The 23490-nt window shown below is 38.4% G+C and overlaps 1 protein-coding gene across 1 annotated transcript in view; it reads left to right on the top strand.

Annotated features, from left to right (window-relative positions):
* Positions 1 to 23490, top strand: part of LOC107720245 (collagen alpha-1(XXVII) chain B-like) — a 76160-nt gene that overhangs the window by 11750 nt on the left and 40920 nt on the right. The window contains exons 4-6 of the mRNA XM_016527883.1: positions 8374 to 8427; positions 10498 to 10551; positions 11788 to 11841. Of these exons, the coding sequence (XP_016383369.1) occupies positions 8374 to 8427; positions 10498 to 10551; positions 11788 to 11841 (162 nt within the window). The remainder of the gene's footprint in view (positions 1 to 8373; positions 8428 to 10497; positions 10552 to 11787; positions 11842 to 23490) is intronic.

The raw sequence follows: 23490 nt of genomic DNA, 5'->3' as shown, positions 1-23490 counted from the left end.
AGCTGTGCCCCCTCAGGGGCCACGCCCACAACTTCCATAACTCCGGGCAGGGGTGAAAGACAGTGCCCCCCACCTGAGAGAGGAGGTTCCTCCTGATTGGACCTTGAGCATCTTGAACTGAAACCGTTTGATAGCGCGGTTCAGTAGACACAGATCTATGATCGGACGCAACCCTCCATCCTTCTTTGGAACAATGAAGTAATGCGGAGAATCGCTCCTGCAGAAACTCCAGAACTGAACCAACTGGGAAGTTGACTGGGTCCTGCAGTCACTGTCCGCACCAAGAAGTGAAAAGTTTCCACTTCAAGGCGTGGCGGGAGCTCTGGACTGGAGAATGGTCTCAACAACCTCAGTTGAGAGACCGGGTGCTATGAGCTGTGCCCCCTCAGGGGCCACGCCCACAACTTCCATAACTCCGGGCAGGGGTGAAAGACAGTGCCCCCCACCTGAGAGAGGAGGTTCCTCCTGATTGGACCTTGAGCATCTTGAACTGAAACCGTTTGATAGCGCGGTTCAGTAGACACAGATCTATGATCGGACGCAACCCCCCATCCTTCTTTGGAACAATGAAGTAGCAGCTGTAGAACCATGATTCTCTTGAGAGAGGAGAAACACACTCTATGGCCTCCTTCCTCAAGAGAATTTCTACTTCTTGTTCCAATACCAGAGCCTGCTCGGGGACCACTAATGTAGTCATAACCCCGTTGAAGTGAGGTGGACGAGAACCAAACTGAATTCTGTAACCTCTCTCTTCAGTGTGCAGGACCCATTGTGAGACACTTGGCAGAAGCTTCCACGCTGTCAGAAAGTCTACTAAGGGAACCAGTCTCTCGAGACTGGCCTCTGGTGTCACTAGAGTAGCCACTTCGGTGCCCTGAAGCGGTTGACTGGCAGGGAATGACTGACCTGACTGCTTTAGCGCCCTCATCTGAGGGGGCGAGCTTTCCCGTGCCGTACCGTACTGTCGTCGGGCGGCAACTGGGAAATTTGCTCGCGGGAGCCCACTGAGCCCTGAAGCACCGGGGGTGGCAGGGGTATCAGTGAAGCTCCCTGAGGGCACTGAGGAGGATCGGGCACCGTATACTGAGGTGTGTACCTCTCCTCCCCAGGGTGGGCTGCCCTCAAGGTCCTGACGATGGAATTGTCAGGACCACTTAGCCGAGGTCCTCTTGGACATAATAACGGTCCCAAGATCAGCTTTATGTTTCGAGTACCCCGACCGAGAGCGCCGCCCCGCCCCCTGATCTTTCTGCGGGGGGGGAGTGGGGGACTGCTACCCCTCTGCAGTCCCAAAGATCTGGGGGCGGCGATGGAGGAAACGCTGGAATGCCGCCGCTTGCTTCTTCACCTCCTGAAACCTCTCGACGACAGTATCGACTGCACTTTCGAAGAGGCCAGAAGGCGATAGGCATCCAGGAAGAAGAATCTGTCCTTGTCTTGCAGTTCGGACAGATTCAACCACAGGTGTCGCTCCGTAGCCACCACCATGTCTCTGGCCGTTTCCTTGGTGTCTCGAAGCGACAGGTCTGTAGCCCGACGCAGTTCGGCGACTACGTCAGATTCCTCTTCCTCCCTATCGTCCAGGTCTTTTAGCAGGTCAGCCTGGTACGCCTGCAACACCGCCATAGAATGCAGACACGCACTGGCTTTACCTGCCGCCGTATAAGCTTTCCCAACCAGGTTGGATGTCAGTTTTACTGGCCTGGTGGGAAGCTTCAGGGCCTTCAGGGACGATGCTGAGGACGGGGAGAGATAGCTTGCACAAATCGTGTGTATCCCCACCCGAGATATAGTGTGGGCAGGGAGGAACACATGACTTGAAACGCCATCCGCTCGTGACAGATTTTGATTTACGCTTAGGCATGATATTACTTGCTTTCTATACAAAGATTCTCCTGACTGACTGAGTGCTTTTGCATACACACACACACACACTACAGACGCGCTCGCTGAAGAGCAAGAAGCTAACATGTGCGCTTGCCGGATGCGCCTTTATGCTTCCTGGTTGCTCACGTCACCCCGCTCGTGACGTCTCGCTTCTCTATTGGACTGATTTCACACATGCTTCAGAACGTGGTCTCGCCGGGGGCGTTCCCAAAGCGTTCGACGCAGCTTGAGTTCCTGAAGGGGAAATAAATATACTAAACTGCATTTAAAATATCATTTCAATATATAGTTTGAAATATAATTTATTGCTAAGTATACTACAAATGCATTTACATATTTATGTACTTAATAAAAATACCCTGGAATTGTACTTTTGGGATACTAAACTGGTATACTTGAAGTCTGCTAAATTGGAACAACTAATTTTGTACTTAACGCACTTTAATTTTGAGGAAGTAGTTTAATTTGTAGTCTAACTAAACATATACTGTACTGAAGTATATTTGATTGAGCTAAAGTGGAACTGTTGCAAGTATACTTTAGATACTTTAAATATCTTGCATTTAAAGATTGATATTATTCAAAGATCATACAATCCTCATCAATAGTGACATTAAAAGGCTTAGGCTTAATATTAAGAAATGTGCAATGTGCACAAGAAGTACTCCAAAAAATGTTTAATTATAATTTTTATATCAGTAAGTCTTGAGTGATATGCCAGTAAATATGTTAATAGATTTGAACTAGTATGAAATAAATTAATTAAAAATTTTTTTTACTAAGGTTGTTGTATGTCATAAATTGTATCCAAGGTTTGGTAAAAAGAAAAATGCATTTAAAATGTGTAGTGAAATTATTTGTTCATACTACAAGACTAACACATTTTTTGTTGAATATACTTTTTTTTGGCAACAACATTTTACTCAATTTACAGTATGTAAGCTCATTGAAATATGCTTTTGTTACAAACTGATATTTTATCATCAGGACGAGTACCTTGTAGAAATGACTCTTTGCTAGTAAGATTGTAATTGAGAGTGAAAGAAAGCAGGAGACAATGAGATATCAGTTAGTCAGTGATTCAAAGAGACTTCCCTAGGTGGAAGTCTAGATGTATTGTGTGTAAGAAACCTGCCCTGGCCTATGAGACTGCCCTTTAGAGAGGCCCCTGAGGGCTGGACTGTGGGAATCCAATCTGTTGAGCTAAAGAAAGGCCTCTTTGTAGCAGTCTTATTAAAGGCATTTAAAGTCTCACCGGTGCTCACCGGCTCTTAAGCTCTCCAGAGTTGCTGGTCAAGAGCCTTGGGATCCCACATCATTAGTCAGTGCAGTAAGGTACCATTACCAAGAATATACCATGAAACACCTGATATAAAAAAAAAGTTTTGCTTATATTTTATAATATTAAAGTTCATTATGTTTTGTTTCTGCAGTGCTTGTTATATTTAACTGTCAGTTTTCATAAGCAATTCATATGCAAGATAAAATTTAGTTCTGAGTTAAATCTGTTAATTCTTATACTGATACTTTTTGTAATTTTGGAATTAATTAAGGCATCTTCACTGTAATGTAAGATTAAGATAACAAATGAATCTCAATTACACAATCTAAACTTAGAAAGAGTTTATAAATTGACACAGATGTACAGGTATGATTTCTAAAACATCTTACTGAAGGACATAATGGTGATAAAGCAGATCCATAGCATTTACAGGCACTTTTTTATTCACAGGGGTTTCATTCTTCATTTATTGTATCTAAATTAACTATCTAATTGAATTTCTTATTGTACTTGAAAGTTGAAGCTACATTAATTCATGTAAAATCAGCCATTTTTTCTCAAGATGGAATAGGGCTGCACGATAAATCGCATGTGATTATCATGCGCATCTCATCAGTAAAGCCGGTTCTGTGATTAGTAGTAAATCTAAAAAAATTTGTAGTAAATATTGCGTAGCTTGTCAGTGAACTACGGCTCTGTGTATTAAATGCCGCTCCATCTGAAAGCACGTGATGGAGATTTACTACTAATCACAGAACCGGTTTTACTGACGAGATGCACATATTAATCGCATGTGATTTATCGTGCAGCCCTAAGATGGTAAATGTTCAGACTCAGATAACGATTTTAGATAGAGCCAAACTCTTTCAGTTGTTTACAAACATTTACAACATCAGCAAAGTGTTTGTTAGTTTTTGAATCAAATACTAAGTGTTGGTTTGTGCTGAAGGTAACTACAAGTATCGTAAGATCATTTTTGTATAATTTGGGGTGTGTGACATTGTGACTGTGTAAATAGACTTTTGTCACATTAAAAAGCTCAATGTTAAATCCTATATGCCACTGTATACAAACTTGGATGGGGGAATAAATGGTTGTTTAAAAAAAGCCTCCAAGTCAAGCATAGATTTTCTAGTCTGGAGAAGAAAGGTATGTTTACAATAGCGAATGTACAGCGAATTTGCCTATAGTCAAAAGCACAGCTCACGCAAAAGTCAGTTTCAAAGCAAGAAGTTTTCTGTTGCTCAATGTGGCAAATTCACGTGACCATCTTGAACCTGTTGCGAAACCTATGTGTGACAATCTTTTGCACTTACACTAAATTTTGAATGTATGGATTCCGATTGAAACAACTGGATTTCGTTGAATAGTGGTAAATGTTAGTGGTGTGTTAGCTTCTTTTTAAAGCTCAGTTGGGATAGGTTTTTTTTTTTTTTTTTCCTAATGCATTGTCATTTCCTTATGGCCACATGGACATTTTGTCTAATCATTGTTTTTGAAAACAAAAAAGCAATTTCCGACAGTTTCCATATTTTTTTTTTTAGTGACTACACAAAATATGGTAGTGTTTATGTAGTAATTCATCCCTCAGGTCTCTCACAACTGCACAGAACTGTAAACCATTCCCTTCTGTGTCACCATGTGCTGGGTCATGTGGTCTGTCAGGGTTGTTTGGTGTGAATCAAAGCCTCATAGATGACAGACAAGAGTGTTGGACGTACTGTACCAACACAGTAAAATTCTCTGATGTACAATTTACAATGCCAACACTAAAAAGTTCACTTTTAAATGTAGTTTATCTTGGTCAAGGGGCCAGGCCAGAAAGATATTCCCTCAAATGCACTGGTAAACATTAGCAGAGGCCTCCTTTGAGCCAGGTCAGGGAACCCTGCCATAAGTCAGCCATTCTCATATATATGAGGCGGAAAGTGACAACCACCACGCGCGTCTGCCCACACGAGTGCTTGCTGGAGATCTGAAAGTGAGCAGGAGAGATTAACCAATATGTAACTTGATAGGCTTTCTTGATACCCCCGTCTCACTCTCCTCTGATCACTAACCACGGCCACATGTGGAAAACCTGACCAAACATAAAAATGAGGTGGAAATCTGTACATGAGCTTCTTGTAAGTATCTCCATATGGCCAGTTTGTGTGTACTCAGCAGGAAGGGCGATGAATAAGAGCCCCGCTCATGGCTAACCCCAGGTGGATCATATATAAATAATAGCGCTGCCTTGACAAGTAGGCTTAGCATTGGCTCTCGGCTTTTAGTCTTTGAATCTCACCATTGCTTGTTATTTGCTCTAACGTGTGAATAAGTTACCTGATGGTTGTCAGCTATCATTCAAAAAAGATTTAAGATGAATATTTTTGAATTGCATATAAAACTTCCATCCATTTGGATTACACAGTTTTACAAACTAATAAACTTAATGTGATGCATATTTGTCAGTCATGCATAAATTAAAGAAGTAAGATTTCTGTAATAGTACTAATAAACTAAATGTGTTTTAACTGTACAACAACCAAGTTTAAATATTTATAATCAATAAATCCAATTTTTTAACTTTAACTAATTGAATGTTGCATGTTCTACAGCTAGCCATAACCATGTTCTGGATTTTGTAATGGAATATATTTAATTGATTTCACACTGAACAAATTTATAGTGATTCTAAACTAATTTATGCTGAATCTAATGTATTCAAATTTGAATAAATGCAATTTGAAAATATGATTGTTTAAAAAAAAATCTAATGTATGCAAATAGTTGATAATAAACCATGTCATGACGTTTTTGAGTGTACCTGTTTCTAACCTGTTTAACTGATGTATGACGGACAAATAATCATCACATTCATTTTATGTTAATACTGTGTAATCCAAATGGATGGAAGTCAAATACATAAATATTTAAAGTCGTTCAACCAAAAATGAAAAAATCTACTGAAATTTACTCACCCTCAAGCCATCCAAGATGTAGATGAGTTTGTTTCTTCATGAGAACAGATTTGGAGAAATGTATACTGCAGCATTACAATACTTGCACACCAAAGGATCCCTTGCAATTATTGATAATCTAAACAGCTGATAAAAATCATCACAATAATCCACAAGTAATGTACACAACTCCATTCCTGAGGAAACAAACTCATCTACATCTCAGATGGCCTTAGAATAAGTACATTTTCAGCAAATTTACATTTTCCGTTGAAATATTACTTTAATTTAGGCTTAAATATTTTTAGAGGTTATCTAATAAGATCCCAAGGTATTTGCGGCAATCATTTTACACATTATGAAACACAGGGCGAACAGTTGAGTAGTCTTTTCAGCACAAAAACTGACCAGAGATCCATTTAAGTAGCCGCTCAATGTGCTGAAATAGGGCTGCGCCAGAAACTGTAAACAGAATTTAATTTATGAGAGATGTTTGTGTACATTTTCTAGTGATCTTGGCAGCAGTAGTCTATCAAATGATGATTAAACAATAGAGAAGAGTTATAACCAGCATAACCAGTATATATAAAGACATGAAATGTGGTTGAGCACACTTTCTGCATTTTCTGCATCGTAGCAGTGGAGTGATGCAGTACAGTCCCTCTAAAATATGCCAGATGGCAGTCTGCTGCATCCTTCACAGCTTACTTCAGATAAAGAATGCTTAGGAGGAGTGCTTATTTACCTGATTTGCATAAATTCTTGAGTGAATCGGGTGCTAAAACAATGCAGAAAGCATGTGCAAATAAACATCATCAAGCACAAATCATTCTGCCACACAGTATTTGTTCCCTATCAGTGTGGCCTTTAGTTTCGGTTGCCACATATCTAAAGTGACGGCCATTTGGATTGTGACTTTTGCAGTTTGTTGTTTAAGATCACTTCCATTTTGTCTGCTTTACTAACAACAGAGCATATAAATCAGTGTCTAGGGAGCTTTCTTGCACTCTCTCTACTCAAGCCCCCTGGTCGCTGCTGGAAAAGTGAGCTAATGAAGAAAATCATGTCCATATGGTATATGCCAAAAGCATATGCCAGAAGTACCCTGTAAAACACAACACTTTCTTTTTTAAGTGGAGGGCAATTTTCTGAATGCATGCCTTGGGCAAACTGTGCTACTTACGTACAGTACTTACCATGAGGGCCAGAATAATGAAAAATGTATGCGGTTTTTTAACATTGCTTCATTCCCTAAATTTGACTAAGCTGCTTCCCTCGGATTCTGACAGGGTTGGCGACTTTAAGGGACTAAAGGACTAAACGTTTTCCAGGGTTTGAGCTAAAGGTGGGGGGCTGAGAGGTCCTGAACCACTGTAAGAATTAAGGGATCTACTATAAGTCTTTATTTATTGCCCTGACATTTTTTTTTCTTTTCAGCACTCATTCTTTCCAAGTTTCTGTCTGAAATTTATAAAGGTGCCTAAGTGCACAATACATAGTTTTATGAGGCATTTACAGATGGGACTGCCACTGTGGATTCATCACTGCTTTAATTTCAAGTTACGTGTTTATACACGTACTGGCATAGATATGCAATTTTACCTGATCTGTTAAAAAATAATAAATTCATTTATCCTTTCATTTAAACCCATGGAGATTTGGGAGAGAAACAATTTGAGCAAAATGTGTCAAAAAAACTTTTAGGCTTTCAAAATGCCTGACAATATAATTTCCACTAAGGGAAAAGTTATTTGAAGACGGATCAGTTTTGACAGATGTTTTCTTTAATCGGTGGATTGTCTTTGATTTAATTAGCGTATGTCGCTTACATCACTGAGGTTTGAATAAATTATCGTTTTATAATTTGATTTAAATCTTGATGCTGTTCCTAACTGGGGGAGTTACTCATTTTACCTGCCAAAGTCAATTTTTACTCTCATTGGCGCTTTGTGAGTGTTAATTTGGGACCCTGATAGCAGCTATTGGACTGGTCATGGTCATGTGCTTCTAAAACAGTCTGGTACATGAGTATTCATTTCACTGACTCTTTTTCTCTCTGCATCTAATTCTCTTTTATGCCCTTCTCCTTTCCTTTCTTGTCTTTTTATTGGCCTTTTATTGTTCGGAAAAAAGAAAAAAAAACAATATTGTGGTTCAAGGCTTGTGACCCAGCTTAAGTCTCCTGCAGTGATTGCACAGTAACTATGGAGGAGACAGCGCACAAATACAAGTGAACATGTGTTGTGTTGTGTTGTTTTGTAGGGTCCCCCTGGTCCGCATGGAAACCCAGGCCGCCCAGGGACCCCCGGACCCAAGGTACGTACCACTGAATACAGATTTGTAATGCTTTTGTGGATGCTAACAAACTAGTTTGTTGGAACTGTGAGGCCCCTTTTGGTTACGCTTTATTTTGATAGTCCACTTTAGACATTCTACTAACTATAAGTACTAATTCGCATTAATTCGCATTAATTTGCAACTACATGTCTACTAACTCTCAGAGTAGACTGTTAGGTTAGGTTTAGGGTTAGTAGAGTAAGTTGACATATACTTGCAAACATAGTCTCATAGTCAGTATGTTTTATGTTGTGGACCCATCAAAATAAAGTGTTAGAAGATATTAAGCAGACAGTCTACTAATTCTCTAATGACTGCTAGTTGACATGTAGTTGCAAAGTTACTTACTGTTAGTAGAATGTCTAAAGTGGACAATCAAAATAAAGCGTTAACCCCACTTTTGTCAGTTCTTGTTTAGTTTTGTTTGTTTTTTGTTTTACGAAGCAATTTGTGATGACATTGATCAGTATGTTTGGACATACCATAACAAAAACCCGTGCCCGTAAGATTCAAGTCTTGAACTTATTAGTGAATTCCTCAAACTCAAAAGGGATCATTAAACATATGCATGAGCTTTGATCTACTCAGCGGCTTCTAATTATGAGCCATATGCACTTTAAGTAGCACTTTAATAGGTGATTGTGTATTTTTACAACAGTGATATCACAAGGTAGACTATGTCAGTAGACTACAGTACTACCATAAAAAAACACTACTACTTTGGGACCAATAGAAAACCAGTAACTACCATCTACGTTTAGCTGTTGTAAATTAAAAGAGAAACAATAAAACATGAGTAGCTGAATTCTGATAAACGTTGGCAAGAAATATGGGTGAAGTACGAGTTTGACGACATCATTGGACCTGCTTATTTCCATTCACACTTTTCACAGTTGTTCATTTTACCACATCTGGCTGCTTGTGGAAGTCTTACAATAGACCAGGAGAGCAAAGATCTTTCTTTGCCATATGAAGGCGAGTCCAAATTTCAAATTCCCATTACTTACTGTTACTGCCAGTTGGGACAAGGATGAGACAAATAGAAAGAGGGAAGAGCAAAATGAGAGAGACAGACCCACAAAACTAACACATCAATGCAGTATGTTTGTTGTTGGCTTCCTAGCAGTCGTTTCTCTCTATAAATGTATTCAAATAGCAATTATTTGGTCATTCATTGAGCGGTAAACCATCAAATGATGGATAAGAGCATTATAACTGGCATGTATCCAGAGACACATGGTGTAGACAAGCACACTTTTGGCTTTTAAGAGCCAATTTTGGTGTCTGAATTGCAGTGTTGGAGTGAAGTTGTACATTCACTGCAAAGTACAAGCCTGGTGAATTCTTCACAACCAAGCTCAAAACCTACAAGATTATGCCATGCAAATTGCATTCGGCACAGATTTATGGGCATGTTTGCACTCTTACCTGATTTACATAATTACTTTGGTGAAACAGCCGCAAAAACAATGCCGGAAGCATTGTCAAACAAAAAACAGCAGATTAACTGCTTAGATTGATTGGAAGAAAAAATATGCTAGCACTTGTACATGTGTTTGAATCATAACCATAACGCATGGCTTCATCCCATTGCCTGAAAAGGCAGAAGAATGTAGTGTGTGAACCCCAGTGTCATTGCAGAGGCTTACTGTAAACTTATTCTCACTAGCGTACACGGGTCACTCTCTTGTGTAAACAACACTCCTTTCCTTTGCTAGCCTGCATTACTCCATGGAGACTATATAGAAAAATTAGGAGAGGAATTCTGTTACAGTGTTCTCTTTGGAATGGATTTAGAGCAGGGGTCACAATAACTTCCCAGTAACCTCCTCATTTCCTGTGCGATGTATACATGGTTCAAAACAACAGTGAGTGGTGTGTCACTGTATGTTGTTTGAAAAGTCTTTTAATTTAAAAGCCTTTTAGGCTGGTATACTCAGTTTAACTTTTATGAAAGCTTTGTATAATCTAAATACACCTCATTCTAATATTTTAATTTTTTCCATGAGTGGTAGTTTGGATCAGTTATTTGTCTTCTGTGTGTTACAGGGAAAAAAGGGAGACCCTGGAATCTCACCTGGCAGAACACCAAATGGAATAAAGGTATGTGTTTTAAAGTATGGAATAATGGAATAAAGAACGGAACCAAATAGAATAAAGTATATTGTGCACTAGCAAACTTTTTTTTCATGCTTAAAATGATGCACGTTCTTGCATTAATCAACACACTGATTCTTGAAAATAAAAACAAAAAATAGCAGCTGGTAAGTTTATAGGACATGTTAAAGAAAAACTGAAATATAAAAAAACTATTTAAATTAACTCTTTTTTAATATATTTATTTATTTTAAAATGTAATTCATTCCTGTGTTGGCAAAGCTGAGTTTTCAGTCATTATTCCAGTCTTCAGTGTCACATGATCCTTCAGAAACCATTTTAATATGCTGATTTGCTGCTCAAGAAAAGAGAAAATGTGGTGCTCAGTTGTAATGTTTAATATTTTTGTGGAAACCTATAAGCCTGAAGGACTTGATTAGCTGGATCAGGTGTGTTTAATTAGAGTTGTGAAAGTAGAGTTTAGGGCTGTGGCCCTCCAGGAACTTTTTTTTTTTGCACCCCTACCTTAAGGCCTGGGACACACTAGACTATTTTCAAATCTTAACCGATTTTAAAACTGGTGGAGACCACCACAGTTTTAACTGACTTTTAACATTATAATCCTCCTGCCAATTATAGTATCATTTTCATAGTGAGACGAGATCTCACGTAGACTTGCGAAGAAATTAGAATAACATAGTAGCAAACAAGTAGCATATACTTCGCTATATACGTGTACCAGAATAGTATGTGCATACTGTACGCACATCATCTGATTTTTGGACAACACTAGCCTGGGCCATTTTTTCACAGTAGAAAATGAAACAAAAGAGACTGAACAACAACAAAACAACAAAATAGCGGAGACTATTATAACAGACGGCTGCATTGACAAGCGCTTGTGTGAGAGGGTTATGTACTCCTTTAAACTAAAGAGGCAACTTTAGTTTAAAGGAGTACAAAGACAATTTTATCAATCATAACTTCTGGAGAAAGTAGAGCAGACGCTGGATAAAAATGAAGCTTTCTAGAGCACATGTGATGACCGCCTGCGTTCATGCAGGCAATCAAATGGAGTATACTTTGAAAAGGTTGTACGTTCGACTATACGCATACGCTAGCGTGCACTTAAAAAAACTGAAGTATACTTTGGACTTAAGTTACAATGTGTGGTGTCTCTGAATATGTTAGCACTGCCAAATTTACCATACCAGGAGTAATTTTCAGTGTTTTCCTTTTTAGGGGGACCCTGGGATATTAGGGCTACCCGGACTACCCGGTCAAGCTGGTCGGAAGGTAAGAGTAATTCTTTGATTCTAGGGAGACTCCACCAATGTCACGTCACAGAACGGATCTAAGCATAGTTCCCAACCCAGATGTTTGGAAATGTTCAACACACTTAATTTGCAACAGCATAGCATCATGTTTTTCCAGGAAACATTATTGCTTTATCAGCCCTATGCTAAAGTAATCCCTCACATACAGTCATACCACGGTTTATTCTGGATGGCGAGACATCAGTCCAACTCAGCAAATGCGAAACAGGTTCTTGTGTCGAACTCCTCCTAAAATCAGTTGTGTGAAATCCCATTGGAAAAGGTTCTTGTAGTAGACCTCACGGAAGCTTAGAGCATTTCCCCTGCTTTTCTAGAAAGAAACCCAATTTGTTTCAGACATGTCCACCTGACCTTGATGTCCTGGATGCCGCTGTTAATGGGATAGCCAGCGCATGACCTCATTGTAGTCCAATTCCAAGGGATGTCTGTGGAAAATTCCTTTTAAAATTATGTGGTTTACCTCCATGTAGTGTGTGTATATTATTTTGAAATGTTCTTTACCTAACAGGACCAAATAGGTGTCATTATAGTACAACAGAAGAGGTAATGGGTTCCAAATCAAATGAACAGACAGCACTTTGGCCAGGGCAGAAGTCCTGCTTCAAAACAGTCATATTTCCAGTGAACTTATACACTGTCTACACCGCTGAGATGAAATTGGCTCTGCCAGGTCCCTCTACTAACACTTTCAGACAGCCATTTGCAATTGCAAAGACGCCCATATTCACTTTCTCCAAAGGGGAAAATTTGCTATTAAGCTTTTAGAAAACCTTCACAGATGGCATTTTCAATTGGATTTGTGAATTTGGCATTCAGTACTTTGGCATTCTAAGAAGTCATTTTAATGCTGTTTAAGTGCTGTTGAGTAGCACACGTAGTCACACAACACACACAAAGAGACCCATACACGTGCGTCGTATTATATCATCAGTTTTACATATATTCATAATCAATGGTGTTTGTTTGAACGTTTGGATCAAAACGACTCCCTGAAACATTGTAAAGTAATGGAATTACCTGGCATTTTCTTTTTCTCCATGTGTTTCCAATCACACAGCCACAGATATAAAACAAAATATTAAAAGCTGGTGGAAAATGGTTGCAGACACTACTTGTGCTAAATTACTGCTGGCAACGAACCATAAAGTTATTCCATCCATGGGCCGTGGCCAAAGAGAAAATCTTGTAACAATAAAACAAATGAAAAATGTAATGCTCAAACGTACCGTAAAGTAACACATGTACAGTAAGTAGAAGTGACACATTTGGTCATATGTGCAGGTAATGATCGATTGGGATTGAGTTATGCTTTTAATTTCAAAATATTGAGCCATGTACAGTCTTTCAATCGTTTCACACTCGCGCTCTGGGGATCAGCAGATGTGGACTCTGGCACAGCTGGACGGTGTGCTGTAATAGGACGAGTGTGGGCTACTAACGTCTGCTTGGAGATTGTAATGCTCCACCCCTTCTCTTTCTCACTGAGATTCACTGGGACCCTTTTGGCAATGATCGTTTATACACTATATTTGTCATTTGGTTTGTGTAACTGTTTTATAGACCCAAGATGTGAATGGTGAACCGTTGCACGGCATGTATATGTTAGTATTTTTTCTGTGATGTGTCCTGAAGTGATTTCTGTAGAGCTGACTCCACATCATTCGTCATTACAAGCTCCAGATTCCTTTCTTCTTACTCATATTCCCACACTCAGCTGCTCTGTGCTCAATTGCTTATCTAAGTTCTCCAGTTTTTATGTTTTCAAAGCAAAGCATCTAAGGCAAGCATCACTATTATTATTGCTCATAATGAAGTAAAAGGATTTCAAACTCCTTACCCAAAGTATTAAACTAGTAACACTTTTCAATATGGTCCTTGAAGTTAACGTTAGTTGATGCATTAACTGACAATGAGCAATACATTTGTTAGTAATCTTTGTTAATGTTATTTATTTCATTAGCTCATGTCCATTAAATAATATTAACAACATTTATTTTTGATGATTTTAATGATGTCTTGGTAAATGCTAAAAGTAACTTTAAGATTAATAAATGTGGTAACTCTTTAGATTAGGGAACCTGTTCACTATTAACCAGTTGCTTATTAGCAGTTTATTAATTAATTATTATTATATTCATATTTACTGGCATATTTGCTGTTTATTAGTACTTACAAAGCACATATTAATGCATGACCATATTCTAGATCCCATAACCCCACCCAATACCTAAACATGAGTACTACAACAACTACCTTACTTTCTATCAAAAAGCAGCAAATTAGGAGTTCATTGAGGGAAAACTCTTCTAATCTAAATTGTTACTATATATGCTTTAGTGGTATTTGTAATTGTTAGTTAACTAATAGTTAACTAATGTTAACAAATGGAACCCTTACCATTACATTTTTGTGACAAATGTAAATGACCTTTTTTTTAATAATAGTGTGCAAATTCTTTTCTTTATGATCAGACACAGATTTTGCCACGCAGGCTGTAAAACAGGCAAAAAAAAAAAAAGTTTTTTTCTGGTTTGCTGGATTTAAAGAGTTTTTGGACACTTCTGTAGACCCCAGCTACAGTATATCAACTAAAGACCAGCTAAATCTGGCTTGGAGGCTGGTTTAAGCTGTCTCTTTTAAACATAGGATGGAGTCTTTTAATGTGGTCCATTAAATAACCACCTGGAAACCACCTAAATGTGCTAGCAACCCTATAGCAATGCACTAAAACACTTTAAAAACCTTAGTAGCTGCATGGCAACCATCCGCAAAATCCTAGCATCATGTTTTGCATAGAAAATTTTAATTAGGGCAAACACCGCTTGTGTTTGTTTATAAAAGTGTATAAAAAATTGAAATTAAGGCCAGTAAGAGGCCTGGTTGAAAACAGTCAAACCATAATTAAACTGCTACAGTACAGTAGACACCAAAACCTTGTGCTGACATTATGTGGCATGGTTTAAGTGGAAAACCTAGCAGTATTGAAAGGAAATTTCATAATATTTGGGTCTTTAGCCTTAGGCATTGGCTGGAAATAAATCTTCGACAGGGATTAGAGTGCTATAAAACACAGTTAAAACACAGTTCTCTCAGCTAAAAATTGTCTTTTTTTTTTTTTTTTATAACTGGGCTTTTGAACACATTCCCTGCCATCTGCCACCTGAGTAATAGGAATATGTTCAACACCTCGTATGTGTAAACATACCTGGCAATAAAGCTCATTCTGATTCTGATCAACAAACTCAGCCCCTTGACCACATCTGTTACTGGATATCAGTCTCATAGATGTCCTTGGTTGTAATAGTGTAATTATCAGAGGTGGGACCAAGTCATTGTTTTGCAAGTCACAAGTAAGTCTCGAGTCTTTGCATTCAAGTCTCGAGTCAAGTCCCGAGTCAAGACAGACAAGTCCCAAGTCAAGTCCCGAGTCAAGACAGCAGATGGGGTATGTTGTAACACTGCGTTACCATGCTATTCTATGACATTAGTGATGTAATTCACACTATTTACTTTAATATATTTTAATGATAAACGACGATAAACAGGTGAATAAAGACTGACAGTCAATGTTTAATGTTAAGAAATTATTATTTCAAGACATGTAAAGCATTTTTGCTCGTTTATGTGGGCCGTCTCAAGCATGGTCGCAATGTGTTCATTGTCAAACTCCAAAATCAGAATATTTTTAATTCTTAAAAAACGCCATTATTTTATTTGAAATAAATAATTATTTTATTTTATTGACAAAATATTTTAGTTTGTCTTGTATATTTTTTTCATTCGATCAGATAGCATTTTAAGGTGTTATATGTCACATTTCACTTCCAATTTTTGAGGGTAAATAAAGAAAAACGTATACACTGTAATTATGAAACAAAGCGACATATTTGTACTAGACAAGTGTGAAATTACTGTGGATAAAAAATATATACTCTGAACCCCATGTGTATTTACACAATTTGAGAAAGTCAAAAAGTGTTACTTTGTGCCTCGCTCTCCCCTATATATAGGTCCGGGTCGCAAAAGACCCGAATATGTAATAATGATTGGCGAAACATTCATGCATTTAAAGGTTAATGGAGGTTTAAAAAAAAAAAATGCACATGCAATTAAAATATGTAACTGATCGAACAAAAACTGTGGAGATCTGCGAGTCACAGGGCTCAAGTCCAAGTCAAGTCTCGAGTCATTGCTGTCAAAGTCTAAGTCGAGTCTCAAGTCTTCTTTAATTATGTCGAGTCGAGTCGCAAGTCATCAAATTTGGGACTCGAGTCCGAGTCAAGTCTCGAGTCAAGTGACTCGAGTCCACACCCCTGGAAATTATATTAAACTGTATTGTCGTCACAGATTTACTGAATGGGATGGAAAAAAGAGCCAGTTACTGCAGGGGGAAAAAAAAACTTTTGCATTTACTCAGCCAGAGGTGAATGACCAATTGAGAGGAAGACCTTTGGCACAGACTGTGAAATGGAACTAGAACAAGCTGCGTTTTTTGGAATTGGAGGCGTCCATTCATATTTACCTGGAAGAACATCTGTGTCTGCAATAGTTTCATGAAGTGACACTCTTGGGTCAAGAGAGAAAAAAAGTATATTTGTTCCTTTTTCTGTAGCTAAGGATTACATAAGATAAATAGTGCAAAAACAGTTCAGATACTGCAGACTGTCTTGGATTGTCTTTGTTTTGGACCAAAACTCCAACTGTCAGATGTTTTTAAAGATGAACTAAATCAAGTTTAAATTGAGTGGCTAAGAGCTAAGCTGTCTTGGTTTAAGTTAGTGATTTAAATTTATGAATCAAGTTCCCAGTGGAGTGCTGCTGAGATATTGTGTCTGCTGTCTGCTGTTCAACTGTATCATCAAATGGGCTTTGTGAAGTCAGGCAGAAAAAATGTTTTGTTTGTTGTCTGCATGAAATCAGATTTTTGCAAACCATATTTACTTGTGGCTTGAAATCTGATTAAAATCAGATTGTATTTCATGTCAGATTTCATGCCGGTTGGAATACAGCATGTCATGCACAATGCAGTTGTTCAGTACAGCTGTGCCCACATTCATTCACTCACTTAACTACTGTATGTTGCATTCAGTATGTAGTAAACTGTAAATGAATAAACAAGTAAGTGATTTTGGACACATTTACAAATGTGTAAAATACAGTAATTATGTAAATATTTTTGTGTAAATAAAGGCACAATGTAACTGTCACGTGTATTTTCCTGTTTGTCCTTATTTGGTTTGATTCCTGTTTCCTGTTCTCGTTATTAGTTAATCATCATTCATTCTGTTCACCTGTTATGTTTCATTATCCCTTTTGTCTCCACTCCATTTAAGTCCTGTGTTCTCCTGAGTTTCTTTGTCTCGGATTAATGTTATTTTGAATGGTCCAAGTGTGTTGATGTTTATTAAAGTATCTCTACGTTTACTCCTTCTCCGTGCGTTTTTGGCTACAACCACGAGCCGTGACAGGTATAGTGTATAATGTTACAAAAGCTTTTTATTTTGGATAAATGCTGAGCTTTCTATTCATCAAATAATACTGAAAAAAATTTACTCAACTGTTTTAAATATTGATAATCAGCAAATCAACGAATGGGATGGAAAAAAGAGCCAGTTACTGCAGGGGGAAAAAAAAACTTTTGCATTTACTCAGCCAGAGGTGAATGACCAATTGAGAGGAAGACCTTTGGCACAGACTGTGAAATGGAACTAGAACAAGCTGCGTTTTTTGGAATTGGAGGCGTCCATTCATATTTACCTGGAAGAACATCTGTGTCTGCAATAGTTTCATGAAGTGACACTCTTGGGTCAAGAGAGAAAAAAAGTATATTTGTTCCTTTTTCTGTAGCTAAGGATTACATAAGATAAATAGTGCAAAAACAGTTCAGATACTGCAGACTGTCTTGGATTGTCTTTGTTTTGGACCAAAACTCCAACTGTCAGATGTTTTTAAAGATGAACTAAATCAAGTTTAAATTGAGTGGCTAAGAGCTAAGCTGTCTTGGTTTAAGTTAGTGATTTAAATTTATGAATCAAGTTCCCAGTGGAGTGCTGCTGAGATATTGTGTCTGCTGTCTGCTGTTCAACTGTATCATCAAATGGGCTTTGTGAAGTCAGGCAGAAAAAATGTTTTGTTTGTTGTCTGCATGAAATCAGATTTTTGCAAACCATATTTACTTGTGGCTTGAAATCTGATTAAAATCAGATTGTATTTCATGTCAGATTTCATGCCGGTTGGAATACAGCATGTCATGCACAATGCAGTTGTTCAGTACAGCTGTGCCCACATTCATTCACTCACTTAACTACTGTATGTTGCATTCAGTATGTAGTAAACTGTAAATGAATAAACAAGTAAGTGATTTTGGACACATTTACAAATGTGTAAAATACAGTAATTATGTAAATATTTTTGTGTAAATAAAGGCACAATGTAACTGTCACGTGTATTTTCCTGTTTGTCCTTATTTGGTTTGATTCCTGTTTCCTGTTCTCGTTATTAGTTAATCATCATTCATTCTGTTCACCTGTTATGTTTCATTATCCCTTTTGTCTCCACTCCATTTAAGCCCTGTGTTCTCCTGAGTTTCTTGGTCTCGGATTAATGTTATTTTGAATGGTCCAAGTGTGTTGATGTTTATTAAAGTATCTCTACGTTTACTCCTTCTCCGTGCGTTTTTGGCTACAACCACGACCCGTGACAGAATCCGAAACCTAAACAAAATAGTAAGCGGCACCCCTTCTCCCCGTTTGGTTTTCGTTTGTTGAAAGTTTTTTGTTTTCCCTGCTTTTTCCCCACGATCATGGAAATCACCGCTTGTTTCGCCACCTTAGCCCGCAGAGATCACCCCTTCGTGGAGTACGCTTGGGAATTCTGCGGTCACGCCGCGACGACGGCTTTGGACAATGCCACACTAAACTCGCTGTTCTGGATCGGGGCTAATTCGCCCCATGGACCTCCCAGACACCACTGGACTAAGCTGGAGGGAAGGGATCCTCCGGTGTCTGGAGAGCGTCCGGCCCCGATCCAGAACCAGCTCGCCGTCAAGCCCGCCGGCTGTTCCCGAGTCAATCCCGCCGGCCGTTCCCGAGTCAAGCCCGCCGGCGGTTCCAGAGTCAAGTCCGCCAGCCTTTCCCGAGTCAAGTCTGCCGGCCGTTCCCGAGTCAGGCCCGCCTGACTCTCTCAAGCGTGCCTCTCAGTGCTTATGGACATGGCGCTACCCCCAGAGTTCTGGCTCCTATCCTCACCCCAGAATCCGCTCTAGAAAGCTCTCCTTCGTCTCTGCTGGTCCCGTCCAGCTCTCCATCGTCTCCTGAGCCCCCTGTGCTAGCCAGCTCCGCTCCTCCAGAGCGCCCTCCAGTGCCTGCTCCTCCAGAGCACCCCCCAGAATTCCTAATTTTCCCCAAGAAAATTTTTTTTTGGGGGGTGGGGTGAATATGCCCCTGGCCATAGGGGCAAAGTCTGGGATCCAGGCCAAGGCCACGAAGGCCCATACGCCGTGATTTCCTGAACTGTCTGCCCCGCCATGGCTTCCTAGTCTGCCTGCTCCGCCATGGCCTCCTGAGTCCCCTGATCCGCCATGGCCTCCTGAGTCCCCTGATCCCCCATGGCCTCCTGAGTCCTCTGATCTGCCATGGCCTCCTGAGTCCCCTGATCCGCCATGGCCCCCTGAGCTACCAGCTCTGCCATGGCACCCTGAACTGCCTGCTCCGCCATGGCCCCCTGAGTTACCAGCTCCGCCATTTCAACCTGACCTGCCTGCTCCGCCATGGCTCCCGGAGCTCCCTGATCCGCCCTGGAGGCCCTCCTTGTCTCCACCTTGTTCCTGCCCTGCACCAGCCTTCAGGGTGCCCACCCCCCTCCCCGGTGTAACTGTTACGGCGCGGGACGCGCCTTCCGGGAGGGGGGAGTAATGTCACGTGTATGTTCCTGTTTGTCCTTATTTGGTTTGAGTCCTGTTTCCTGTTCTCGTTATTAGTTAATCATCATTTATTCTGTTCACCTGTTATGTTTCATTATCCCCTTTTGTCTCCACTCCATTTAAGCCCTGTGTTCTCCTGAGTTTCTTTGTCTCGGATTAATGTTATTTTGAATGGTCCAAGTGTGTTGATGTTTATTAAAGTATCTTTACGTTTACTCCTTCTCCGTGCGTTTTTGGCTACAACCACAAACCATGACAGTAACACAATAATCAAGATATTTTCTTCCATATAGTGACGTACATCTAAGTAAAACAAATTATTAAAAAAGCTTTTCAACACAAGTATGTCGTTTTACAGGAATATGGAAAAGGGTGAATTTTAATTTTTATGCAGAAAATATACACTGTTAAAAAATCTGTAAAAATAGGGCACAATGCACTGTATTAATATGAGGGTATTGTCTGTATGTATGTATTTATTTATTTTACAGTGTACAAAAAACAACAACAAAATAATACAAAAAAGTAAAACAGTGAAAACATTCAATAAATATGAATAAACAAATACATATAAATAAATACATATTATGAAATATGCAAAAGTAAGAAAGTGTGAAATTTTCCAAATTAACCATTTCTAGCAGCAATGGTCTGAAAAGAGTGTAGTCATTATTAATAATAATATAACAGTTGTTTTAAGAAAGAAAACAATAACAAAAATACTAATAAGTTAAGTTACTGTAGTTATTTATTATCATTTTTAAACAATGTAAAAAGGCTTTTGCAATTTAAAAAAAAAACCTTGAGACTGTTATGACTTGGTTGTAATCATACAAAACTATTGGCGATAGTGTAAAAGTATAGTGTTGATAACTTGATGATGATAGTGTAAAAGTTATAATAGTGTAGCAAGTTTCTTTTAACTGAATAAAAATATGACATAAAATACATTGGGGGGGAAAGGCAAACATATAATGGAGGCTTTATCTTCTGAATTTCTGAAGTCCACCACACGTATACAGCATCATACAAGCACAGAAACAGTTGCTTCCTTTTATTAAGGTCCCTTTAGCACACACATGAGGGATCTATTTGTTCTCTGTTTATGCATGGTACAAATGTAAGTACCAATGGCAAGAAACAGTCTCTTTTTCATGGCAATGAAGCCTGGCCCTCATTCCTACTCGGACTCTTAGTTCTACACTTGGGACTTCCCTCCCCTTATGCAATATATTTCCATAGTTTAGGAGGAGGGAGGGCATTGTTCATTGTCCTCCACAGAAGAGCACTCAGTTCCAGTGTGGAGATCACAAGCCTGTGTTGTATGCATTTAACCTGTCTTTGATTGCTTGTGCCAAACTATGATTTGTTTTGTTTACTCAGAAGAGTCCTCACTAATTAGGTTTCTGTAAGCAGTGTTTTATAAAGAGATTTGCCCCAGCAGGCACAGATAAACACCAAAAACAGTTGATGGAACAGTTGGCACTGGCACAGTAGCTGTGGGTAGAGTGTTTGCTCTAAATCACATACAGTAGTCACAAAATCTATTTGGATACTGAAACCATACTTAAAAATGCATAAATGTCATTGCATTATATAACAAAATATCAAACCAAATAGCATTTATTTATTTTAATGAAAGGTTTTTCACAAAAAACAAGTTTATGTTTTAAATTGTTTAATAAATTAATAAATGTACTAATAAAGATACATACAGTAGGTAAAACTTTAGTATAGGGACCAATTCTCACTATTAACTAGCTGCTTATTAGCATGACTATTGTTAACGTATTGGCTGTTTATTAGTACTTATAAAGCACATATTCTGCATGACCATATTCTACATCCCTAATCCTACCCAAAACCTGAACTTAACAACGACCTTACTAGCTATTAATAAGCAGCAAATTAGGAGTTTATTGAGGCAAAAGTCATAGCTAATGGTTTGTTGATAGCGAGAATTGGACCTTAAAATAAAGTGTGACTGAACACCAAAAACAAAATACACTGGATCATGTTGTTCATAGTAAATGTGATGAACTACTCCTGTGGTCACATCTGTGTGAACTTCTAGAGAACTGACTTCATAGACCCACATATAGTTCTGTGAAAAGCTCTGGCATTATTTGTTTGCAGAATATTTACTGATATTTTGTTTCTAATGTAATTGAATGCATGCATTTTTATGTCCAAAAATGTCTACATACTTTTTGGCGACACTGTAAATATATCTTTTTGGAGACACTGTAAATATATCTTTATCTATATCTATATCTATATCTATATCTATGTCTATATCTATATCATTCATATCTATATCTATCTATATATACTGTATTACCATTACAAAATTTGGGCTTGGTAAGATTTTAATTTTAGAAACAAGTCACTTATTTTTACCAAGACTTTTATTTGATCAACATACCGTAAAAATGGTAATACTGTGAAATGTTATTACAATTTAAAATAACTGTATTATGTTTTAAAATGTAATTTATTCCTTTGATGGCAAAGCTGAATTTTCAGCATCATTACTACAGTCTTCAGTGTCACATGATCCTTCAGACATCCTGATATGCTGCTTTGGTACTCAAGAAATATTTCTTATTATTATCAATGATGAAAACAGTTGATGCGTAATATTTTTGTGGAAAACGTGATACATTTTGTCAGGATTCTTTAATGAATAGACCGTTTTAAAAAAGCATTTATTTGACAGTTAAGATTTACCATTGTTACTTTTGATCAATTTAATGCATCCTTGCAAATATATATATATTCTGCAATAAAAAAAATAGTATTCTATATGTACAATGTACTTGTGTGGGAGTGTTACTCAGTGAGAGCTGAACCTTGCCATAGAATTTCCATTCCTCCTCTTGAATTCTAGTCAATAGAAGTTTCCTCTCTGTTATTGTAATCCCAAAGGTTACTGCCAATTACCCAGCCAAGACACATAACACCACATGATTTTTCACTCACTGTGAAGGTGCCAATGATGTCTTCATTACATTTACAGTCCCTACAATTCTTCGTAGAAGGAAAGGTTCTTAAAGTGGTACCTCAGCACATTGAGGAATGAGTGCCATGAATGTTCCTGTTGTGTTGGATCTTGAAGAGCTGCATAGGTCGATTGTGAATTGTTTTTGTTCATTGGTTCTTGTTCTTCTTAAAGTAATAGTTCACCCAAGAATGAAAGGAGTGATTCCAAACCTGAATATACTGTACTTTTATTAAATGGAAAAGAGCAGCTTGGACATTCTGTGAAATATTTACAGTTTAATATATATAACATATATATATATATATATAGTGATATATATATAATATATATATATATATATATATATATATATATATATCATTTTTTGCTGCTTACAAGAAATTTGTAATGAAGCAATTACAGTACATAGTTGAGATAATGCGGAAAACTCATAAAAATAAAACCTGAAGAGGTAGCTACCACATAAGCATAAAATGTCTTTCCCTCATTATGGGCTGATATGAGAGCTAATTGGCCTGTCCCCAGACCATTTAAGCGTCTGCTCAGCCGTTAATGATTTGGTATTAGTTCGGAAGTGGCTTGCTGTTAGAGTGGAATCTGTTGATGTGCACTTTGAGACCTGTTATGTTTCTCTACATTTATTACTTTTCCATCCCTCCATCCTGGGAACATTTGTAAACCGC

This window comes from Sinocyclocheilus rhinocerous, unplaced genomic scaffold, assembly GCF_001515625.1.
Source record: "Sinocyclocheilus rhinocerous isolate Xijiao unplaced genomic scaffold, SAMN03320098_v1.1 scaffold62, whole genome shotgun sequence".
Taxonomy (NCBI): domain Eukaryota; kingdom Metazoa; phylum Chordata; class Actinopteri; order Cypriniformes; family Cyprinidae; genus Sinocyclocheilus; species Sinocyclocheilus rhinocerous.
Note: the sequence above shows the minus strand (reverse complement) of the source record. Positions and strands in the feature narration are given on the sequence as shown.